Below are 23,928 nucleotides of genomic sequence, written 5' to 3'. Positions count from 1 at the left end.
TGTAGACAATTCCTAACTCTAAAGGAGCTGGGTGTTAACACTCCTGCCTCGTGCAACTAAACGCCAGAACAGCAGTGCTGAGTAGCCAGTTATCTCCATGCTGCCTTGGTGTGCCGAGGAGCCCTTGAAGCACCAATGCTCTGGCACATAGAAAAAATTTTCTGTCCCCTTAATCTAGGTATCCTTTGTAAATGACTTTTTGCCCTTGCCCTTTTCTGGTCTCTTTTTGTTTGTTCAGTCTGTATCCTCTCCCTCCTTGCTTCTAATCCCCAGCCTTGCTAATTAGGGATATCATGGGAGTTCAGAGCCCAGCTGGAGACTTATGGAAGGAGGCAGGCAGTGTCAAAAAGAAAAAAGTAAATGCCACAGCCCCTGTTTTGAACCACTGGAACTCATTGGCACATTGCCAATTTCTATGGGGACCCATTTCAGAACTTTGATTTTTGAAGCCCTTCTAAATGCTCCCATCAAGGGTGCAATGCCAATGCAGTATTATTCATACCACCAAACTGCATGTGCAGTTTTGTTCAGCACCAGAGAAGAAAGATTTGAAAGAAGATAACCCAAATGTATTTAGCCCTTTCTGCTTTTCTTTTTAAGAACATAAATACCTACTTACCTTCCACAAAATGGCAACCAATACTAACAGCAACAGGAGTCCAGCCAATACGCTGCCAATCACAACACCAACTGGTATCTCAGCTTTCTCATCCGGCTTCATTATTGTAACTGGGATCTGAAAGTAGAGAGATTTTGCATTAGGGGTTACATTATGTTAACTGCATATAAATTAGGATTTGTAAACCAAATACTTCACTAATCAAGAATGGCTGGACTACACACATTCCAGGATCAATGACTGGAACATACCAGGCAATTAAAGCCCTTTCACTGATGTCCACAGGTACCTGGTTGCACCACCATGACACACTGCAGTGCCAGTTAAGGATTAGGGGCCCTCATCACTCTTGGCTTTACACAACAGGCAGAGAAGCAATCTCTTCCTGCCAGCTTTCGGCCTCTCCAGTAACAGGAGATGCTTCAGAGTTGTTCCCGTAGTGCACAGACACACCATCACTAGGTAAATCAGACATGCTTACACGCAGGTGGGAAATAGCCTGGTGTACAGCCTTGTCTGCTCAAAACAGACTTCTGCTGCATCAGCTAGAGAAGAACTAATTCTAGTCAAGTGTTGTCAGACCCTGTTATCTGGTGGGCAGCTGCAGGAGGTGATACTAATCACGGAGGCCAGATACCATCATGCACTCACTGCATCTGCTGAAATTTCTCCCCTCCTGCTGGGCAAGTACCTCTGTGTCCTTTGCCTGCTGTTCCTACCTTCTGGGAAACCACTAACAACTTGGTAGATCTGCTCACATTAATCTCTGTTCTCCTGAGTCAACTGCATGAATTTGCTGCAAGATGTGTGGGTCAAATAAGAGTGTTTCTAGCACACCTACGCTTCCTGAACTACAAACAATACCAGAGAGCTCCCAGAACAGCATATAGTGTCTGGAAATTAGTTTTCAGGTGATACCCTATCTAGTTGGATTGGGTATGACCAACTATATAGTTACATATAACATAGTTGCTCAGGGAGACATTGCTGTAATATTTATGAGTTGTCAAATCTTTGGAGTTAATCTTGGAATGACATGCATTTAGCATGAAAGTTTTTTCCTTCCTGAAACATGATAAAAGAAGTCATGTTGGTTTACTTTTTCAGGGTTGCTTGCTCAGTGCATTTGTCTGGTGTAATTTAATCTTAAGCTTTCTGGGAAACTTGCACTGAACTGACATCTCAGTGATTTAAGTAATTTCTGCTGGAAGGCTTCAATGTTGTGCTAGGTGTGGCTATGTGTATTCATTTCACTGAGGCAGGATGGCTTTGTGTATTTTCTAACCAAATGGTCATAGTGATGACTATAGCAGGTTAATGTTCAGTCCTCCAGCTGGCAGTCCTTTCCAACTCGGAAAAAATCTTAAAGCTTTTATGTGAAGATACCTAAGCAGCTTCCCCACATAGCATCACAAAGCAATAGTAATTCATTTGGCTACACAGCAAACCAGCTCATCCAAACTAAAAAGCCGATCTCATATGTATGTGCAGTTTGCCTAGTTATGCTTTCTCCATTATATTAACAGTGAAGTGGCACTGTTGGAGAGGTGAATCGATGCCTAAGAACAAATATCTTCCCTGAAGTCAAACGGTGGTCAGTAAGACACCATGGCTGGGATTCACCTCATCTAGTGTTATATCTACAATGTAGTTTCCTTGGCTTTAGGGCCTTTTAGGGCCTAATTTTCAGGATTACCTTTAAGATGAGATGAACTGTATCTCAAATACCTGCTCTTTCTACAGATTAGGGTTTATAGAAGGGCTAACTCTGGTGTGCATGACTAATATAGATATTGTTGGATGAATCCTACCGCCTTTGTCTAAAATAACAAGGTAAGTAGGGAAATAAAACTCAGATTGCTTCTGCACTGTCCTATTCCCAAGGAAGTATGAAGGCTAAAGAATGGGTATCACTGCTGGCCTACCAAGAAATATATGCAGTGCTGGGTACTGACTCCATCAGTGAAGTGTCAAAGCAAACTGTCTGCCCTAGGGAGAGTGACCTCCACCAGCTGGCACATTTTCCAAGACTTCTCACAGGGCAAGAGGCTACTGTGTAAGGATCAGGCTGTGAGCCTGACTAAAAGCCACTTTGTTTCTTAGGAGCCCTGTGGATAACTTTCAGGGTCTGTTCAGACACTGCCTCAGAGCTGTACAAGTGCCATATGCAGATGTATCAATGGCTGGCTGAGGAATTACTTTTTATTTGTCAACTGACTTAATCAACAGTCATTTGAATAATTTTCTCCTGAAATCACCAACAGAACTGCTGGTAATGTAAATTTCGCAGTATCATGCTCCAACTGTGGAAAATACCTAGTAATATGTGGTTTATGAGCTACCTAAAAGGCCTGTGCAATTAATTGGAATATTTGCATTGTGTATCAATGCGTTTCATCTCCTAGCAGAAATAACACCGTGCCACAAAAGGCACTCAGCACACTTCAAATACAGGCATATAGTTCTTCTGCAAAAACATGGCATTATTTCCAGAACTACACATATATTCCCTTTGTTTCTTCAGGCACTGGAGCTTTTCCCTGAATACAAATGGGTCTATTTAGAGGTTCTTCATAAGAAATGGAGTGATCCGTGAGAAAACAATGACAAAAGGAATAGTACTGAATTATGGTCTTATTTCCACATTGAGATAAATCAATCAGCAGTCACCTTCATACATATTTAACTGAATTTTCCGTTGCTTGTGCATGGGCTACGCTACACATTCTCACAGATACTTGCCTCCCTTACTAACTTGCATTTTGGTCTTCAATGGCCTTGGTTATTTTTATGGATAAAACAGGCTTGTAAATCCTGTAAAAATAAATCTAAACTTAGTATTGCAAATGAAAGAATGTTCCTCTTCAGACAGGCCAAGACAACAAGGTATCTTTTTATTACAACAACACCACAACACTAATGTGTTCTTCAGGTGTTGTTTATGTTTGTATATAGCAGATGGAAACCTTGGGGAAAAGATTCTACAGTAATACAGTGGTGGTTTGGAGACTTTTCTTGAGATTAGCTGTGTCCATATTGTCCATATAACAGCCCTTCCAAATGCAAAAAATACTCCACATTCTTTTACAGATGAGATTAAGTATATTTGCTGGAGACCTGTGCTAAACATCTGTCTACAAACATCAAACTAAATACAGAAGTAAGACTATAAATTGTATTTGTGGAAATGTTTCCAGAGCTCATTTATCTACAACAATTAATTCTGTTGCAGAAAGAAGTCCAAATTTTGATCTCTTCACGAACAGGAAGCTAAAAGAATTTCAAAAATTTCTAGCTGAGTTTTGCTGATAGTTGTACAATCTATTTGAGATCTACAGATTTTAACTAAGTCTGGTTTATACAGCAGTTGGCTGAAAAGAAAACATTTTAGTAACTTAAGGGAGGTTGTATACATCCAAAAGGATACATTAGTTCAACATAATCAAATGTCATCTGAGTCTGTCATTTGCTATGTACTCCTTAAGGATGCTGGAGATAAAATATTATCACTTTAATACAGTAAAAGATAGGTTGAAAAAATATACTTATCTGTCACTTACAGATAGGGTATTCTCTCCAATTATAAATAACTCGGGGTTATGCGTATCGATTTTTGCCTCTGCAGAGAGCTGTAATGTCTGGAACGTTAACTGAAATTGAAAATTAAAAAAAGGTAAAGCTTTATTACAGGACAAATCAGTTAGCATGTAGACATCCTAGAATAATTCTCTTGCTTTGAAATAAAGACTTCAGAACAGGATAAAAATCACAGTTGTGCTGGGTTTGTGTGTGTGGCGGGTGTTTTTGGTAGCAGGGGAAGGGGCTACAGCAGTGGCCCCTGTGAGAAGCTTCTCAAAGCTCCCCTGGCTCCAAGTTGGACCCACCTCTGGCTGAGGCCGAGCCAATTGGTGATGGTGGTTGCACCTCTGTGATAATGTATTTAAGAAGGGGAACCTGGGAGGAGGAGTTGGAGTAAGGTCAGTGGAAGAAAGGAGGAGGAAGTGGGGGAGGCACGCCAGTGCATCCCCCCTGCAGCTTGTGGAGAGACAGCAGGGCCACCCCTCGGCTGCCCATGGAGGTCCATGGTGGAGTAGATGTCAACCTGCAGCCCATGGAGGACCCCACACTGGAGCACGTGACTCCACCTGAAGAAGGCTGGGACTCTGTGGGAAGAAGCCCCCACTCTTATAGTTTGGTGCTGGGAGGACTGCAACATGGGGGGGTGACCCACACCAGAGCAGCATGGGAACAGCTGCGGCCTGTGAGAAGGACTCATGTCGGAGAAAGTTTGTGGAGGACTGTCTCCCATGAGAGGGGAACCATGCTGGAGCAAGTGAAGAATGGAAGGAGTAACCCCAATGCCGAGGTGGAAGTGGCAGGACTGACCACATCCCCCCATTCCCTGCCCCCTGTGCTGCTAGGGCCAGGGAGAAGGTAGAGAAATCATGAGCAAAACTGAGCCCAGGAAGAAGGGAGGTGTGGGGAAAGGTGTTTTTAAGATGTGGTAATACTTCTCACTGTCCTACTCTGTCTGTTAAGTGTTGTTGTTAGTGTCTGAATTAAATTGATGTTTTTTACTTCCCCTAATGAGTCTGTCTTTTGCCCATGACTATAATGGGTGAGTTATCGCTCCATGACCTTATCTCGATTCCTGAGACTTTTGCTTTATTTTCTCCTTCCCAGTCCTGAGGAAGAAGGGTTGAGTGAGCAGCTGTGTAGTTCTCAGTTGCCCTCTGAGCTCAAACCACGACACAGTATTAAGAAAATTAAAATGATCTCCCAAGCTAATTTGTCTATGAAAATAATAATGTATCAGTAATCCAGACTTAATTTTGCTTTTGGTGTTAGTGCTTGAATTAAATTGATGTTTCCTTCCCCTCACGAGTCTGTCTTTTGCCTGTGATTGCAATGGGTGAGTCATCCCTCTCTGGTCTTATCTCTATTCCTGAGCCTTTTGCTTTATTTACACCTTCCCAGTCCTGAGGGGGAAGGGGTGAGTGAGTGGCTGTGTAGTGCTCAGTTGACCTCTGGGCTCAAACGAGGACTGCAATGAAACTGGAGAACTGGGGTGTTTTCTTTAACATACAGTTCAGGTAAAACAAAAGTTAATTATATATCCATTGTTATAATTATTTCAAAGCTGTCACTACTAATAGCAGGGAAGCGATGGCGGGGGGGGAATAACAGTGAGAAAGGGAGAAATAGCAACTAAAGACAGGTGGGGAGTATCTCTGGCCTTTGGAAGAAATGCAAACTGGATGTTCTTTCCTTTTTTTCCCCACCCTCACCTGTACCCAATGCTTCTGTTTTTCCCCACTTATTTTTTCCTATCACTATCTGTTCCTCTCCACTGCTCAAATTCTGACATTGCTCCCTCAGCTTAAACAAAGACAATGACAAAAATCTTAAGCCAATTCCCATTTGAAAAGGGACCTTGTGCCAGATCCCACTTCCCTCTGTGCATGTGTTGAGAGGAGGATGGCTGTGCAGACACTGCCATCTCACTGCTGCTCTTCTCCCCATGCAGCAGGCACAGAGAGCCCCGTTTCTTACAGTACCACCAGGAACAGCCTCAGGTTTGTGGGAGCACAGGAGCACTCACCAGCCATACCAAATGCAATGCCTGCTGTCATTTTGCCTCCTCAGCGATTTCTCTGAGGCAGGGCTAGGTACGGTGGGCTTGACATGGAATGTGAGCAACCGTGGGTCTGCAGCAGCCAACGCACACCAAACTGATCATCCCTGCAGCATACAGTTATCGCATGCCTGCACTATGGCCATCTGCCCCAGTGGTCTGTCCTGCCCTCCTAAATGTTTAGAAACCTACTTGAGCACTAATCAAAGCACCTCCTGTATTCCTAAACACATCTTTCTTTGCTTCCCTTAGCAGGTACCAGTAAGCATGCTATCCCCTTCTTGGGCAATGACTGCCACTAAATAAAAAGGCTGATTATGTGCGTTATTGAGTGCTTGCAAGATTATTTGCACTGAACATTGACAATGAACTAGAAAATAACAAAATGGGAGATGAGAGGAAAACTGTGACATGTGATCCTTCCCTCACATCACCCAGTAGTAAACAAGTTATTTCCACTCACTTTCTTGTAAGGGTAGCAACCTTTTGTTCAGGTCTCCACCTCCTGCATACCCGACTGCACTAACAAGTGGTCTTGACCCAGCTGATTTGAAAATTACAAACTTTAAAGACAGATGCTTGCATAAGTATGTTACATTATCAACCTGACCTTTTAAGAGCTGAATGCTAAAGATGACAACAGCCCTGCTGTTAAACGTCAATACCTGCCATAAGACTTGCCAGACAAACTAAGGAGACTGCATCATGTTCCTGACACTCTAGGCAAACCCAAGACTCTAAGACAGTTTGGTTGGTTGCCTAGCTAAGAAGCAAACATGGTCTCATTTCAAAGGACTGGTAATTCATGATGAGTTATATCTTGGAGGACACATGGTGATTTAAAATGGGAAAGTCAAGACGTTGATGGTTATTTTTTTAAGCGTCCTGTAGGTCTTTAAGCAAGGACTGTTTCCTTGACACCAACTCTAATAAAAACAAAAAAATCAATAAAAGAAATTTCCACACGTTCTCTAACAAATATAACTGGCAGCACTAACAGGCTTTTGATATTTTGGTGTGACTTAAAATGATCACTATGTAGGCTGTGATGTTCAAAAACTAAAAGCAGCATTTTTTTTCCAGGCTATGACAATACTGTACTCTGCTGTCCTATGCTGAATTTTGTGGAAACTGTAGTTCCCCTTTGAATTAATTTAACAGACACAGAAAATGTTTTTTTCCAGCTGTGAAGATTGCATTATCATAGCATTTTCTTAGGTTTTGTGCTGGACTGCAGGTTATCAGCTCCATTACACAGCATCACTACTTACTTGACTTTTAAATTCAAGTTTTCAATCTGGAGAAACACACACAACAATGTAAAGTAGAGGAAGGTCTTCCTAGATTGGAAGGTCTCTTTACTGAACTTCGAAAAATATCAGAAGTTATCTGAGTACTAGATCCTTCATGAAGATACAGCTGATACTCACGGCAGCAAAGGTTCCGTTCCAGATTCGGGTCGACACATTCACAGAGTACTCTCCTTTCAGCATAATGTCTTCCAGTTTGCATGTGATGGTACTGCATTTCACATTCTTACAGTTCTTCCAGAAGAAACAACAAGGAAAGGCAACAGCATGCATTAAAAATACACTTTAACAAATATTCTTTTAACATCTAGACTTTTGCCCTTGCCTTTGCCATTCTGTGCTTACAAGTGAAGTGCTTGCAGGCTGTAAAGCACATGCACCTTTTCTTCTATCTAAGGCAGATGAAGTATGTGCAAGAACATCCATAGGCTGCATTCCTGCACTGTGAGTGAGGAATGCCACCCCCACCACAGCTGTCCCCACAGGTACAGCTAGTGGGCTTCTAAGGATCACCTCTGCACCCCTGAGTCTTACTCACCAGTTCTTTGGAAGCTCTGAAGTTCTCTTTCGTGAAAGATGCAGTATAAGGTCTTTTCCCTATTTGCAATGGATTTATCTGAGCTTGACAGGTAACACCTCTAGCCTAGGAAAGATGGCAGGAATGAAATTGGATGACATAATACTCAGGAGTTTATGGGCATCATAATAATATATATTTCTGGAATGAGATGGTGGCTGTGAAAGGCTAGATTGTGAATTGTATCACTGGATACTTTAGGAAACTAAGAGATGGTATGTGGTTTTGGTCAGAATTAAACAGCTCTTACGGTAATGTTTTTCCCCCTAGAGTGACCTGAAGGGTTTGTCCCAATCTAAATATTCCATATTTACTATACCCTTCCCAGGAACTTGGAGAAGGTCCTAGCTGAAGAATTCTAAAGTGATATGAAAATTCAGCGGTGGACTGTAAAGGTAATCCACTAGTTATAGACTAGTGTATACTGTCCTCCCCCTCCCCTTTATGAGGAAGGGCATAGATTCTGTGAATCTCAGCCACGCTATGAGGGAAATAATTGATGTTTATGGTACTGATTAAACCCCAAAATATAGCAGTTTATGTAATTCAGTTCTTCACCTGATCTGTGGTGACTGCAGTTATGTACATCAGTGGGTTATCTTTGCTGGTCAATTCTGGAAGATAGATTTTTATAGATGCCATCTTTACTGGAATACTTCCTGTTGTTACCTGCAAAGCACATAACTCAACTGAGGTAGCTATACTTACGTAGGCGTAAGTTATTTGATACAGCAAGACAATCAGAAATTATGGATAAGTATGGAAGAACTGGACTCCTCCTGCATCAATGTTTTTTGTACTAAGACACTCAGTAGAGTAGTAATTACATTATGCCAATAGCAAGCAGAGAGTATACTGCATAGCTTTGGGTCCCTGTCTGTTTCCTTAGCAGAGCTCATATTAACTGCATGAAATATGTTTTGAAAAGCAAATATTCTGCCAGAGCCAATAGGCCTGTTATTTAGTCCTTTAGAGTAGCAGTTACAGGATTGTAAATGGAACATAATTTAAGTTTCTTCCACATTGCATATTTGGATCTAAGTTTTTCTAAGCTGTGTAATAAATGCTGTGATCTATATAGTTCTTGCATCTGGTTTGAGCACTTGACCCTTGCCAAACTTCAAATTTCAAAGTCCAAGCCTGCAAAGACTTATTTTCCTTTACCAAGTCAGCAGAAGACAAATAGCTCTCTGAAAAAAGTCTAAGTTGGCCTGAAGTTAAGCATTAACCATCTTCTAAATATGTAAACAGTGCAGGACCAATCCCTCACCCATTCTACTTGTGCAGTAAGTGCAAATTTCATCCTTAACCTTATAAAGACTGTAAGCATTTATCCCCCAGCTATGTGCAACTTTTTTTTCTTACTTGATTGATTCAGAAGCATCAAAATCAGACAGTGAAATCAGGAATGTTTTTTCAAATATGTTTTGGGAGCAGGCCACAGGAGGAGGTAAGGCAGCCTCTCAAACAAGAACCAGAAATGTTTACTAACCTTAACTGAGAAGTTGAATGTGGGGCCAATATCTTCGAAATTATTCACAGTGGAAGGAATGTTATGACCAGAATATACTTCATAAAAGTTGACGTTGGCAAGCCTAGTTAACAACCATAAAACAATAAATTTCAATTTGGCAGCTGCTTTGAAAACATACGTTACTTGATGTGCTTTTGTGAAACAGGTCATAAGTACAGCCAAACTAAAAATCAGTCACTTGTACTGCTGTTTGAATTTTACAAAGTTGGTTAAGAAAATACACAGTGTACTGAAGCCCAGAGCCAGAGTGAGCATATGAAGGTAAGACAGGAGGACTGCATGAGACACAGGCTCTGCTCAGCCTCCTGCACCCATGGTGTTTCAGTGCATACTGCAGGCTCCTCTCCCAGGAACAAACCTCAACTTTCAGCCTTGCAGGGGCCTCCCTCCTCAGAAAGGGCTCCCTGATGGTCCCCCTTGGTACACCTATAAAAGCAAATACCAACAGATTCTGAGGGAGATCCTGGTCCCTAGTGCCATACATCACAGGCAGGCTGATTTCCACACTGCCTGGGTGTGGAAACACACACCGCACTCTGCTTGTGTGCATAGTACATACCATGTAGCCCTCAGTCTCTTCTGGGCCACTTTCTTTAGTATTTTGGGGTTTCAAAATTCAAAATTTCCAAAGTAACATGAGGCTGGTTGCATCCCACCACAGCATGAAATTACAGGTGTGTGATGGAAGTATGTGGTGCAAGGGCCTGTAGATGCTCGAAGGTGTCAGCCAGATGGGACCATGCTCAAAGACAGTGAAAGCATCCCTGTGTAGCACATCCCATCGATGTGCTGCTACCTGTGAGCAGCTCCTCTGCTGAACCATCCCAGAATTGTGTCTGCTCTTCATCATTAGCTTTCATTAGGAGGCCGATTTGAGCAGTCAAAAAGCAAGCTGGGAGCGAGTTAACAAGGAGCAGGGGCTATCATGATTCCTACATCAGATCTTTCTGTAGCACAAGGTGCAAATCTTTACCAGTGCTGCTCTCCCCATTTAATCTGGGCAACATCTGTGTGTACAATCCCAAATTAACACATGTGCAGTCTCACAGAGGTGCCTCCTGATCAGTTGTACTCCTCCGTACTGCATCATGCATCTTTTCTGTCCTCCATACTTTCTCCCATGGGCCATTTCCTTGAAGAGCCTCCTCACAAGGCCTCCTAGGAAAATGTGTTGTGATGCATTTTCTGCTTCCTTATTGCTCAAATATTCAGTCCTTTCAGGATGCACAGTATCAGCTTCCTTGTCCTTGCAGGAGTCACTAGTAAGACTGATTCCCACCTCTTCTCCTGGAAACTCAGATTAGGAGATTTTCCGTAGAAAGGCTTCACTTCAGCAAGACAACACTTTTTTCTCATCCCTTGTATTTTAAGAGATTGCTCCTTGGCTACATTACCTGCCTCAAGAAGGAACTATCTTCAGATAGTTATTTCTGAAGTGGAAGAGTGTAAAAATGAGCTAACTGCAAGGGAAACATTTAAAATTGTGTCTTGGCTTAATGTGTATTTCCTTTAGTTCTTTTAAATTGTTTCATCTCCAAGAATAACTAATCCTCTTCTAGCAGCAGGGATTCCTTCATGTCTTGACTTGCATATGGAATTGCATTTTCTCATACTCAGGAGATGCACCTGAATTCAAACCTTTATTTTTCCTTGAGTAACTCCTATAGACTCCATGCCTGGCCTTTTCTGAATCACTGAGTTTCTGTTCATATTTCTCAGCCAATTAAATTTGCTGATTCAAGTTGCACCATCTCAATTTCCTAGGAAAACCTACTTAGGTTGCTGTGCTAGCTCCCTAGTCAAATACTTGGGTAGTCTCTGTGCCACTGGTAACTAGTAACAAATGCTCTGCTTCTGCTGAAGTCTCATACAACTTTCTCAGGGAGCTGAAAGAACTTTCATCACTGACTCAAATGCTTCTCTGCAGTTAAAATAATCTGAAAAATTCTGCATGACTCCAGAATTGGTGCACCTAGCCACGGTGAAAGCAGGGCCAACGAGTATTCTGAAACTGCTGCTGCAAAGTGGGTTATTGAACTAATTTTCTGTACTGTGGTCCCTATTCCAGCTCAGGTCATCCTACACAGCCAACAGTTCTTGTAGTCACAGTGATCTTTGAATATTTATTTCTTGAATTAATTGTTACCGTGTATTTTTGACCAGCTTCCTCCTTTTCAAATTTCTGTCATTCTTTGAATATTTACTATTTATTTTCTATATGTTTATAAGTTTTGGAATGCTTTGGTATGCAAAAGCATTTTTTCACCAAGAACTGGTGACGAAGTCCTTCAAATAAAACTACACGTAGTTTATCCTATAAATTCAGTAATTGGGAAAGATAAATCTTTTCTTTGATGAAAAGTTAAATATCCTATCTTGAGTCAAAGGTCAAACCAGTGTATTTTTGTGTCAGTTCTCATTTAAGTTAAACTGTAACTGAAATCATTCTCATTTGGAACAGTAACAGACTAATTACTGTTTCAGTGCATCTCAAATTACCAGGGGTTTCCAGGGCTGAAGATGAGAGGTTTCAGGGGCATAATACCAAGATCAGTCTTAAAGGGATTTTTGTCTGTCTCTCTTCCCATACCTGCCCAGCTGTCTCTCCTTACAAACTGCCCTTCCCAGGGTAAAGGATCCCTCTTGTGACAGTCCCGACCTGCCTTCCATGGGGAGAGGAAAGGGCAGACACCAGGAGGAAAGGGGTAGGTGTGAGCCAGAGTGTCCAGGTGGGTGTGTGGGAAAGCAGGGTGTGCTGCTCCCCATGCCAACAAAACTGCAAGCAAGGGAGAATCTGCCATGTGACACCTCAGGTTTTAGTTCAAATAATTATTTCAAACATCTAACAAAAGTTTGTGGTTTTGGCCCAGGTTCAGCAGATATGTCCATGATATTTTTTTTTTCTTTTTGTTGTTCTTTTGTTTGGTTTTGATCACTAACTCCAGATTTGATCCAGTGTCACTACATCTGAGCCCAGAGGCCCAACCTTATTGTATAGTACATACTAATTATATTATCAAAACCACAAGTACTGTTTGTTTTTTATACACTTCCATTCACATGAGCATCTGTAACAATTGTTCAGAGATAAACATGGATCCACGATTTCTTACTACACATTCCATAATTTTTCACATGTAAGACTACTGGAAGAACATAAAATTCTGCTGCTGTTGATGAAGTGGGAATTTCTTATGACTTCCAAAGTGAAAACAAAGTTTCACTAACTTTTCAGTTGCCTTTCAGGACGGTTACTATATTCAAATGCCTTGGCAAAATGGCAGTGATTCTTTACATATTCAGCATACCTTGTGAAGTGAATTTCTGCATCATATCGCAATGGAATTGATAAGCTGACCTGGTTGTCCAATTCTTGCTCTTCCTTGCTTTCACTGTTCATCAAAACACATTTAAGCCAGGTGTTATAATATTATTTTATACAAAAAAGTTATTAACACCTAACTTACTTTCATACGATTATATACATTACCTCAGCGCACGAAAACTTAGAACTGCCACATTCTGAAGATTTTTCAGGTTAAAGTCAAAACTAATATCAAAGGATACCTATGGAAGAGACAAGGAACACACAGTAAATTAGTTGATGGTACAACATCCAAAGGACTTCCCAACAGCAACATATTCATATGTGCAACAATCCAGAATTGCTCCCTGTACCGGAATTCTCCACTGATTTCTGCGTAATATTTCAGTAATTTCTAGTACTCCAGAACTGATTTGGCATTGTTACACAAACATGACTATTTGTGTTTTTAAATAATGTATAACTAGCTACAAGCTGCAACAAAAGGTGTGTGGGATTGCTTCAATTACATGCTTTTAAACACTAGCACTAAGACAAGATTTGTAGTCATTCTTTTCTTCCATTTGTTCCAAAAGGTCCTATTTGACCAATGACATTAAAAGCTCAGAACAAAGTCAACTTTTTATATATAATGTTTTTTTGATTTTGCTCTCCATGCCACAGAACATCATGTTTCTATTCTTTCTAGCAAGTTTCTTATTGCTCCAGTTGATTGTGTTAGAGGCTTGGAAGCCTATTTCTGTTCTGCCCTTAAGGAATAAGAGATTAAGTTCCATAAACCCATGGATATCCCCAGATTTATGACGTATATGAGAAAAAGGATATACGATCTATCCTAGGGCTGTGTGGACCACCTATCTCTTCTCAAAGCAAACTGCTTCCTTGGAGAGATGAGATTCACAGAGCAGAAGAGAGAGATACCCCAGGTTCATGCAGCAGGAAGGGTTTGATGGGGATTGCCTCAGTTCCCAGGAGGCTACACACTATGCTCTCTGCTTCTGCTCCCAGCCCTCACCCTCTGAGAGTTACAAAGCTACAGTAGCATCTGAAAGCCATGGGTATGGACAAATATGCTTCAAGAGCCTTTCTTCCTTTAATCTGGCAGGGAGTCACAAAACTTTAGTGCTTCGTTTGCTTCTTTTAATGCCTCTGAAACCCAAAGGAAAGTTAACTGTTGCCAAATCTAAGAAATGTTCACCAGCAGTAAATGCAGATTTAGGGGAAAAACAACAACAAAAAAGCGCTTTTGGGCATCATTCAAAATTATTTAAACACACTAGCTCTACCTGTTGTCCTGTTCTGAAAACAGGATAGCTTATTTGGCAAATGATTGTACTTTGTGTTGTTCCTGTCTGACACGAGACTTCAGTCCCATCACTCTGCAGAGGAAACAAACAGAGAAGTCATCTTAATATCAGGTTTTGATAAAGCAGAGAGGAAGTTCCCAGTCTGTATCTTCAACAGGACATGTATTATGCTAAGGAGTAGTACAAATAGGTGTTATGGCAGTAATTCCTAGAGATGCAGCATATAGGTGGGGCATAGGCAGGACTAGGAGACAGGCAGGAGAAAGGTGGGATAAGGACCAGTCCCATGAGATTTCTTGTGCTCTGTAATGATCTTGTTCGAATTTTATGCTAGGTTTGGAAGAAGGAATAGAAGCTAAAGAGTACAGGTCACATCCAGCATTAACTCCTACAGTGCTTTTTTACAGACCTTCCGTAGACATTTACACGACCTGAGAGCTAGTTAGGTACTCTCACTGTAGAGGTTAGTGTGCAGAGATGAACTTTTTCTACTTTTTGTAGGAAAATCTATAATACATATGTATTTATTTACTGCTTTGCAGAATATTTAACATATTGCTGTACCACATTAAAGACAAACTTGTAGATCATAGCCAGTTAACATCACTATGAAAAAAATTCATTAAAACATACTGTCTTTTGTTACAAGCATCCTTAGCAGACATTTACCATTCATGAATTATGCTACAAAAAAAAAAAAAAAGCAACAAACAACACCCATACTTTCTCAGCCTATGCTTTTCTTCATGCTTTGAAGTAGGCACATTTCTGGTCAAAAGCTTCACTTGTAGGTTGAAACACTTCTAAGCAAATGGGCTTTTAAAGCAAAAGAAAATCCTAGCTCCAGTGTGGTCTTTTGGCATGAGTGGAATGAGCAATTTTGCTGCACAACAGGATGGGGAGGTAGAGGGGCACTCTCAGTGCTGTGTGGAGTACTTCTGCCAGTTCATTGTTCAGGAAAATGCTGCTCTTGGGCAGCAATGAATGCTCCTATCCCTCCTCTCCCTTCAGTATAGGGATTGCTCTGGATTTTACCCCTAGGATTATCATGCACCTCTCCAGTAGTGGCCTGACCACATAAAACAAGCACTGAAGTCTGGATTTCATCCTTCATGAATTGTTTGGGAGCAACAGTTGAGATTATAGATTTACTGCATTCCCAAAAATAGTATGTATAATTCCTTTCTTTCCCCTTTTCTAAGACAAAATTCATTAGAAGGGCTTCTGGTATAGCAATCATTTCAATCTGATTAACTGTCTAACTGGAACACATGGCCTTGACTGTAACACTATTTCTAGTTCCAAGGTCTGTGCTTTAAGGCACATCACTGATGCTGCATGCTTGATTTATGAAATAAAAATTCCCTGTGGTGCAGTAACTGCATTCAGGCATGTTGTTAGGAGTCAAGCAGAAGATGTGGGTGCCAAAACTTAAAGTGAGGAAAAGATGACTGAAATACTGAGGTGAGGTCAAACTCGACAGGTTGCCAACTTTTATGCTGAGTTGGCAGTGTCTCTCCTTGACCTGAATAAATTGATACGCTGAAGGGAATAATTCTGGTATCTAAGAAAATAAATTGGGAGAGAAGTTTGCACACACATTCTTTCCTGGGATAGGCAATACTAGAAAGAAAAAAAAAAAAATTTTCTGAGAACCTCAAAAATCAGTGGCAGTAACAGAGATGGTGAGGTTGGGTATCACATACCGGTAAAGATGATGAAGCAAAAAACAAGTTGTCTGAAAACGTAGCCTGGATTCTTGTGTTATATGCATTTTCCTTTTTATTTCTCAATTTCACATTGAACGTTAATCTTCTGTTTTTGCTGCTGACAACAAACTGCTGTTTGCTGTTGGAAAATAAAGTCCATTGTTTTAAACAGAGGTACTAGAACAGCTGTGGATCATGAAAATGTGTTGCCTGTAGCCAACAACAAACAACAAGCACAGCAAGACATTTCCTACATTCTACGCACTTAAACGCTCTGCTTTCTAAACTCTTTGACATAAGAAACCCTGTGATGGTGTTTCTTAAAACTGAATGGGATCAGCATCTTCTCAAAGTGCAGGACCTTGATGATGTTTGGTCAAAGTCACTTTGCTGAATTTTCAAGCACTCTACCTGGTAGGGAGGTGGGGCAGAGAGTGGGCAGATGACGCAGATGGCAGCTCCAGGAAGAGGCAGCCCTGTCTCTCTGCATACTGTACATGTATGCGTATACCTGCACATGGACTGGGAATATGTGCTGCCCGAATGGCTGACCTCAGGTCCCCAGCAGCACAGCCTGCTGCAGCATCCTCACTGCTCCCCGTGGGAGGGACCAAGATGGCTGCTGCAGCTGCTGTTGCTTTCCCAGTGTGCTCCCTTTGCTGACAGCAAGCCAGCCAGACATGATTCTTCTGAATGCTCACTGGGTCCTCATCCTTAAGGTACCAAAACTTGCGTTTGTCTAAGCTGACAAGAGTGCTACTTCTATATCTATGTTCCTATTATACCTCTTTTTCCTTGATTGGTTTAGACAGAAATGCTATTGCTTTTTTTATCCCTGCTATTTCTAAGTAGATGTTGAATGAGAAAGACATTCTCATCTAGAAATTCATCCAAAGCCTGCAGACAAACCATCTGGTGAAAACTTACCACCCGACCCCAGCAATGCCACTGATTCAGCTCTTACCCATCATTTGCCTTCCGCTGAACACTCAGAACAAGATCACAGATACAAAGTTCATCTTCACCACAGTCTTTAATAAAAGGAATCTATGAAAACCAAAAACATTTTCTGAATGACAGGGCTCAACTTTAAAATTATCTATAGACAGTAGAGTGCAAACACCTCTGAGGGGAAGCACATTCTTGGTTTGCAGATAAGAAAAATCTCTCCGAAGGGAATTAAAAATCTTACACATGAACAAGTTAACACTGAGTAACATGTTGCTAGATGTCAACTGATCCATAGGAACGGTGCAGGCAGTTGTTAACTCACAACAAACGTGATTTAATCAAAGGGGGTCCATCTCTCTTATGTACTCTTTTACTGTAGGATAAACTAACCTAAAATAGTTCATCTTTGCCATCAACTAGAAGTTCACATCAACAGTTACAAGGCTCAGCCAACATGCTTGTTCAAATGCCATGGTGGCCGATATGTGTGTGTGAGTAAGCCCATGCAATACAGACGAAGGTATAAAAGGAACCAGGGGACACCCCTGCCAGGTGCCTGCTTTCAGCCCAGTGAATTAACTGGAACACCAGTTTTCACTTGCAGATACCTCTTTGGTGTTTGTGGGGGCCACACATTATGGACACATGGACAGCCATGCATTTTTCAATAGTAAGTCTGCATACTTACACTATAGGCCACAGATGCAGGAGAATATATGTCAAGGACAGGGCTGGAGCCAGGATCTGCAAGACCAATGTCAATGCGCAAACTAAGTGAATTCACTGCATCAGAAGGTTCCTGTAAAACACATGGTTCAGGTGATAGTTGTCAGCACAGTAAACAGGGTAAAATTGGTAATTCTACTGTAAATTGAGAATGCATAGTAAAATCATACTTGCTCTAAAAAAGAAGTAGCAGTACAAACCTTAATTTCTTGACTGAAATAATCTTGTGAGATTGCCTAATGTGGGCTCCTCTTGCTAAACAGCTTTTAGTGCCAGGTCCATGATAAAACTCATTTTCCTAGGATTCTTGGAGACACTATTCATCAGTCACTTCTAGGGCTAAGAAACATGCAGAGTCTCTGCAGCTGCAGAACATGGTCCTCAAAAGCCACCACCAGGTGACTTTCATTCTCACCTGGCCACACAAATCAAATTTCTATTCCACTCTGCCTTACTATTGCAGAGAGCAGCTGGTCCTGAGCAACACTAAACCACAATATACCTCATGTGTCCTCTGTTTCTTAGTACTGCATGAATGGTCTTCTAGCTCATGGCTCCACAATGGCACTAAATGTGATCAACATAGAGAATCATAGCATACCAGGTTGGAAGGAACCTCAAGGATCACCTGGTTCAAGCTTTCTTGGCAAAAGCATGGTCTGCACAAGATGGCCGAAATCCCTGTCCAGGTGGATCTTAAAAAAAAGTGTCCAATGTTGGGGAATCCACCACTTTCCTGGGGAGATCATTCCAATGGCTGATTGTTCTCATTGTGAAAAATTTTCCTCTTGTGTCTAATCGGAATGTCCCCACGAGTAACTCATACCCATTACCCCTCATCTTTTCCATAGTCCAAGATATTTGCACTGCAAAGAAAAGCAGGAATTGAAGTCCTTTACCTGACCTAGCATCATGCAGGGTGCTTAAGGCAATTCTTATGGCCATATTCAGTCTTTGGTTCTAGAGAAAGATGGAGACTTGCTTATTTTTATTTTTTTCCTAAGTGTATACTAGGACTAGCATGCACCAGAAGTCTGCCTGAAATGCTGTTAGTTTGAAAGAAAACGTTTGCATGTATGTCTTAGTTCTTACAGAAGAATCTACTAGGAGGGAAATTAAAATCTGTTGAAACCATGGACTATGGGCTCTGTGTTATGTCAGAGCTGAATTACATAATTAAGAACTGCCTCTTCTACCCTAAAAAGCTGTGCTGAATTTGACAGTTATTAGCTTCTTTGAAATCAGTCTTACTAAGTATTTTTCAGTTGTGGGTAATTTGAGAAGCATAAATCACTGAGTACACCATGCATGAAGTTCACCTTACAGACACAAAAATGATCAGAGGAAGACGTTGATGAATTTTGTCACATAAAACTGGTTGCAACTGCATTTACCTGTACATTGAAGACATCATGAACACAGTTCTCCTCATGACGTACCACAAGATCCCTCTGCATGTACCTTTCATTATTTTCTTTGAACAGCCCTCTAGAAGTCACTCTAAAGGACTGGAGATCTGCATCCAATGTTGCATTGTACTTTATAGCTACAAGAAGAATAACAGTACATTTTTTGCTGAGTATGACTGCTCATGATCTCACTACTATGCTCAAGATTACAGAGTGACCAGGCTTTCCAAACCACACTAAATATTTTACTTTTTTCATAGCTTGATAAACGCAGAGCAGTCTCAAAATGAAAAAAATTTCTCTTGTGTTTTCCAAAGCAGTCAAACAGGTTTAAATCCTGACGTAAGTTCCCATCCACAGAGAGCACATTAAATGGCAATCAATCCAGTCTCCACTGCAGATGTCTGAGCCTGCAGCTCAGGCAAGAAGCCAGTCAGCAGGGCCAGGATTACGGCTAGATAAAGGGGCCTTGCAACAATATCCCTGAACTCTGAGGAGACTATAATCTGCATTTTCTCTTCAATCACATAATAATTTCTGTTGTCTTCTCTTCATATTATGACTAATATGCCGTGGAAGTTCACCATTATTTTATAGCTCACAGTCATGAGTTCCTGAAGGCACTATACATAGCACTGAAGCATGGTGTTATCCATGACGTTTAAGTAAATAGCTTCATGAGAGGCCAGTGTTGGTCTCAAAAATATTTGGTGCTCTCCTGTCTTCTGAAAAGAGGAGTTTCTCCCCACTGAGATCTGCACTGAGCCTATGGAATTTATTCTTTTTTCTCCTGAAGAGAGAAGAAAAGTCAGCAGTCTGCTGTTGAAACCAGCAGGTTGAAGAAAAATCAGCTTCTCACTAATGATACTTTCTGGGGTTTGTTGAACACCAAGGATACAGCTATCCTTTATACTGTTAATTCCTCACTTTTTAAAGATTATGGAGCCAGTGATAAAAGTAGTCTGAAAAACACCTTCTCAAGCACTTAAGTTTTATATTGATTTTACCTTTCTTGACATTCAATCTAATGTATCTTTAGAATTTCCACTACTCATTCACCTAATGGACTTTTGAAGAAATTAATGTAAGTCATTGAAATACTCTTACCCACTTGATTATTTCTCTTAGCAGGTCTAAATGTAGCCTGAAAACATATTTTGACCGTTATTTCTGTGTTCTTGTTCAGCAGGCTGATTTTCTCAGGTTTAAATGAGGCAATTATAGACACATTTGCAATGCTTTGTGACCTGAAAAATATTTTTAAAAGGTTATGTGTGATTTTTCAAGAGCACTGGGTAACATAGAAGCTGTTGTCTATTACTATCTATAAAGGTAACATTGATTTCTCAATGTAAACACTTTTTAATAGCACTGGTAAAATTATTTTTCTTTGCATATATGTGATTTTATTAATACAGTAGTTTTCAGTAATGACAATAAATAATTTCTCATGTCAAATTAATGAATGATCAATAGCTTTATCCTAATGCTCTAATCCTTTCCTTAAGATAACAGAGCACTAAGTCCTTGTCCTGTTTTCCCAACAAGTAACCTTCTTCTGCTCCTTTAGGGAAGTTAATGATCTCTCCTCTGGGAAGGCGAAGAAGGGTAATGCTTCATTTTAATTAATAATCTTATTTTTCAGAAAAACAACTTGCATGTAATTAATCAAGATTTTGAAGAACAGTTTCAAAGGAACCCTGCATGTAAAAACAAACACTTTTGATTAAAGTGAAACTCATTAATCAAACCAAATGGCAGAGTGAAAGAGAAATGAGCATCTTCATTAATCAAATCTAAGTAAATGCTGGTACTTCAAGGAACATATTTTTCTTTAATGAAATTCCCACCAGCACCAGCAGCAGTTTTATTGTGGTCAAAAGTCCAAACTGACCATTCATTTTTAATAATCTTATGAAATAAGTAGCAATTCAGTGATGTTTTTCTTCTTACAAGAGGGAGCCTCAGGCAAGAAGACAGGCAAAAGATAGGGAAAGCAAGCTGCATTTTAAATTTAGCTCCTCAAGCAAGTAGTGGAAAATACACGGTACTTAGAAAGGCAGATTTGGGTTCTGTAAAGCCTTTCTTCTTTATTTTGTAAAAGTACTCAGACTGTACATGCCAGAAAAGATGGGTTTCTTGCCAGAAGTAAGTGCCAGCTCTTTCACTGCTCTGTCCTTACCCAGCAGGACAGCTCTCTCCCCATATCAGTGTAGCAGGCAGTGAAGCTCATGCAGGTTGTGTGGGAAGTGGTTTCATCTGTCTCAGGCTCAGCTATCAAAATTATAGTGTGGCTACTGAAGTACTGCTGTTACAAATACTCTCAAGCAATCCTCGCTTGCCTGCTGCAGCCCCTTCCCTCTGGACCATGTATCTGCAGAGCAACAGTGGGCAGGGGTGTCTCCTGACCCTCCCCAGCCCTGCCCAGGTCTCTCCTGGCAGCCCCTGCCACCCGGCTTCCCCCTGTGTGCCCAGGCTCTGCCCCCCACACTGCCTTGGGTTTCAACAGTTTGATGATACATACTTAAAAAAGGTTTAGTCTGATGCTGTTCTTCAGCTAGCTATGATAGCAGCAATGAGGCAATAAGCGTGTTAGTTCTGAACACACAGAATAAAAGAGCTTTTGGGTTTGTTTGTTTTGCTGTTTAATTAAATGCTCAACTTGCATCTGAATCATTAAGCACTTCCTTTCTGAAAGAGTTTACTAACCATAGCAGAACTACATTTCCATCAGCACCAACTGATACGTCAGTAATGTCATCGTCATCTAAGTCTCTATGGCCATCTACTGATCTTCCAAAGAATTGAAGCCGTTGTCCAAAAGCAGAATCTGATCCTAAAATTTTCTGGGAAAGAGAGTTTGGTTACTGAGTTTGCCACAAGCATGTTTAAGTCTGTAGATATCAGCCTAAGCAATGGATTTTCACTGATAACTCCCTGTATACGCAGTGTATTGTTTAAAGAAAATGCTTTTGTGGATGTTTTCTCAGATGCTTTTAAGCACTTTTTCTTCCCGTGTTGGAGCAGGCAATGAACAAGATTTTTCTGTCCTGGGAGTAGATCAAATAAGTGACTGCTGTATGCCAGCTAGTACTTACTGGAAACTTCTTCCATCTCACATTGAGCAACTCAAAGAATAGAAAGCTTAACAGGACTTCTAATAAATACTTTCTGCAACCATAAAGTCTGCATGGAAAGTGACATTAAAATTACCATTATATTAGCATATAGGATATGCAAAGACCCTTGAAAGTCTTTTTCTTTAATACTTCACATTTATAATTAACAGAGGTGGGATTTATCTAATCTTCATTGCTGTACATCAACCCTAAAAACCTGAATAATGGGTGTCAAAAAATGTACAGGAAATTAGCTGATTTCATACATGGGCACCAAAAATTATAAGAGGCTCAGACAGAGCATCTTGCAAGTCCTTTTCCTCTACATGCTTCAGTTATCAACACCACAACATCAACCAGGGCATGCTGACAACTGAAGTAAGGAGAGGCACAAAACTTGAAATAAACCATGAGAATAACAATACTCCTTTTAGAGTATTTAGAGGATGAAACAGTAGCCAATTTAAAGATAAAATCCTTCTGTTTTCCTCTAGCAGATCTGAAGGCACTGAATACAGCATTATGCAACAAAGGTAATTTACCTGAGAATATTTGGTACGTATAGTCTTTTGAAATCCATTGTAAATGTAAATTGCTCCAGAGTTTTGGTTTTCCAGTGGTGCACCTATTACAACATCATTAAAGCCATCCAAATCAATGTCTGCAAGTGTTGTGATCGCTGATCCAAAGCGAGCATTTTCTGACCCCTGTGGACCTTCCAAGAGTTCTTGTTGATCCAAAATTCCCTTTAAAAAAAGGAAAAAGAAGAAAAAGCAAAAACACAGCTATCATTGCACCAGATTAGACATAGGAGCAGTATCTATGTGCATTGTTTTTTGTTTCTGTTTTCCAGTACATTCCCCTTGGACTGCTCAAGCCCGAATTCCTTCCCCATTGTATTGCCCATTCAGTTTGCATTATGTCTCAGAGTCTTGGCAAGCATTACACAGCAAAATCAAAGCACGCTATGCAAAGCACTAACAGCAAATATTACCATATGTATGAAGTTTAAATGCTCTCACTGTCCTCATCTGACTGTTCTGAAAGTTTCACAATACATTGAAAAATACAGTTTCCAGTTTTGGATTACCAGTTTTTATGCAGAGGGAATGGAAATTATGTAACTGGACATAATTCTTTGAAACAGAAATGGAATTTCCTAACTAAACTAATGCAAAAAACATGTGTCCAAATGCTAAACTCCTGATCTCTCCTGTGCCAATGAAGAAAGAAAGGTTGGAGATCTTTATAGTTAAATAATCACTTTTACACTAGCTTAAATTCAACTTTCTGGCAAATATCGTTCTCATCTTTAACCTGTTATCACGCTGTGCTTAGAGTTTTAGAAATACCAGACAAGTTATTTATTAAAAATTACTAGAAAAGTATTATTTGTGCAACATGGACAAGTTGCACAAATCCAGGTTATTTAAAAAAAACCCCAAACTTTCCTTATTCTTAACTTTTAAATAATTTTAAATCTAACATTTGACAAAGACTAAAAGCTGTAAGGATAGACTTCCAATTTATTCAGTTTTCAAAACATGGAAAAAAATCCTTTCATTTTTCTTTTCTTCTATATTTTGTGTCTAATTCCACAGTCACAATGACCAACGTCAGCTGCCAGCAGTACCACTTCTAGCACCTCTATCTACCTTGAAATTGCTTTAGAGTACAGTTTGCTGTTGCTCCAGGATGACCTGACGG

The 23,928-nt window shown here is 40.5% G+C and overlaps 1 protein-coding gene across 3 annotated transcripts in view; it reads right to left on the bottom strand.

The window, feature by feature from the left end:
• ITGA2 (integrin subunit alpha 2) overlaps positions 1 to 23,928 on the bottom strand; it is a 69,922-nt gene that overhangs the window by 3,111 nt on the left and 42,883 nt on the right. For all 3 annotated transcript variants that reach the window (XM_074813715.1, XM_074813714.1, XM_074813716.1), the window contains 16 exons: positions 22,764 to 22,967; positions 21,812 to 21,948; positions 20,210 to 20,349; positions 19,088 to 19,239; positions 17,656 to 17,766; positions 16,981 to 17,063; positions 16,014 to 16,155; positions 14,287 to 14,379; positions 13,166 to 13,242; positions 12,984 to 13,067; positions 9,634 to 9,736; positions 8,700 to 8,810; positions 8,103 to 8,207; positions 7,685 to 7,798; positions 4,180 to 4,269; positions 620 to 736 (listed from right to left, as the gene is read on the bottom strand). In XM_074813715.1, the coding sequence (XP_074669816.1) occupies positions 620 to 736; positions 4,180 to 4,269; positions 7,685 to 7,798; positions 8,103 to 8,207; positions 8,700 to 8,810; positions 9,634 to 9,736; positions 12,984 to 13,067; positions 13,166 to 13,242; positions 14,287 to 14,379; positions 16,014 to 16,155; positions 16,981 to 17,063; positions 17,656 to 17,766; positions 19,088 to 19,239; positions 20,210 to 20,349; positions 21,812 to 21,948; positions 22,764 to 22,967 (1,863 nt within the window). The remainder of the gene's footprint in view (positions 1 to 619; positions 737 to 4,179; positions 4,270 to 7,684; positions 7,799 to 8,102; positions 8,208 to 8,699; positions 8,811 to 9,633; positions 9,737 to 12,983; positions 13,068 to 13,165; positions 13,243 to 14,286; positions 14,380 to 16,013; positions 16,156 to 16,980; positions 17,064 to 17,655; positions 17,767 to 19,087; positions 19,240 to 20,209; positions 20,350 to 21,811; positions 21,949 to 22,763; positions 22,968 to 23,928) is intronic.

Source organism: Strix aluco, chromosome Z (genome assembly GCF_031877795.1).
Source record: "Strix aluco isolate bStrAlu1 chromosome Z, bStrAlu1.hap1, whole genome shotgun sequence".
Classification (NCBI taxonomy): domain Eukaryota; kingdom Metazoa; phylum Chordata; class Aves; order Strigiformes; family Strigidae; genus Strix; species Strix aluco.
The sequence above is the reverse complement of the archived record's forward strand: the minus strand, read 5'-3'. Positions and strand labels throughout refer to the sequence as shown.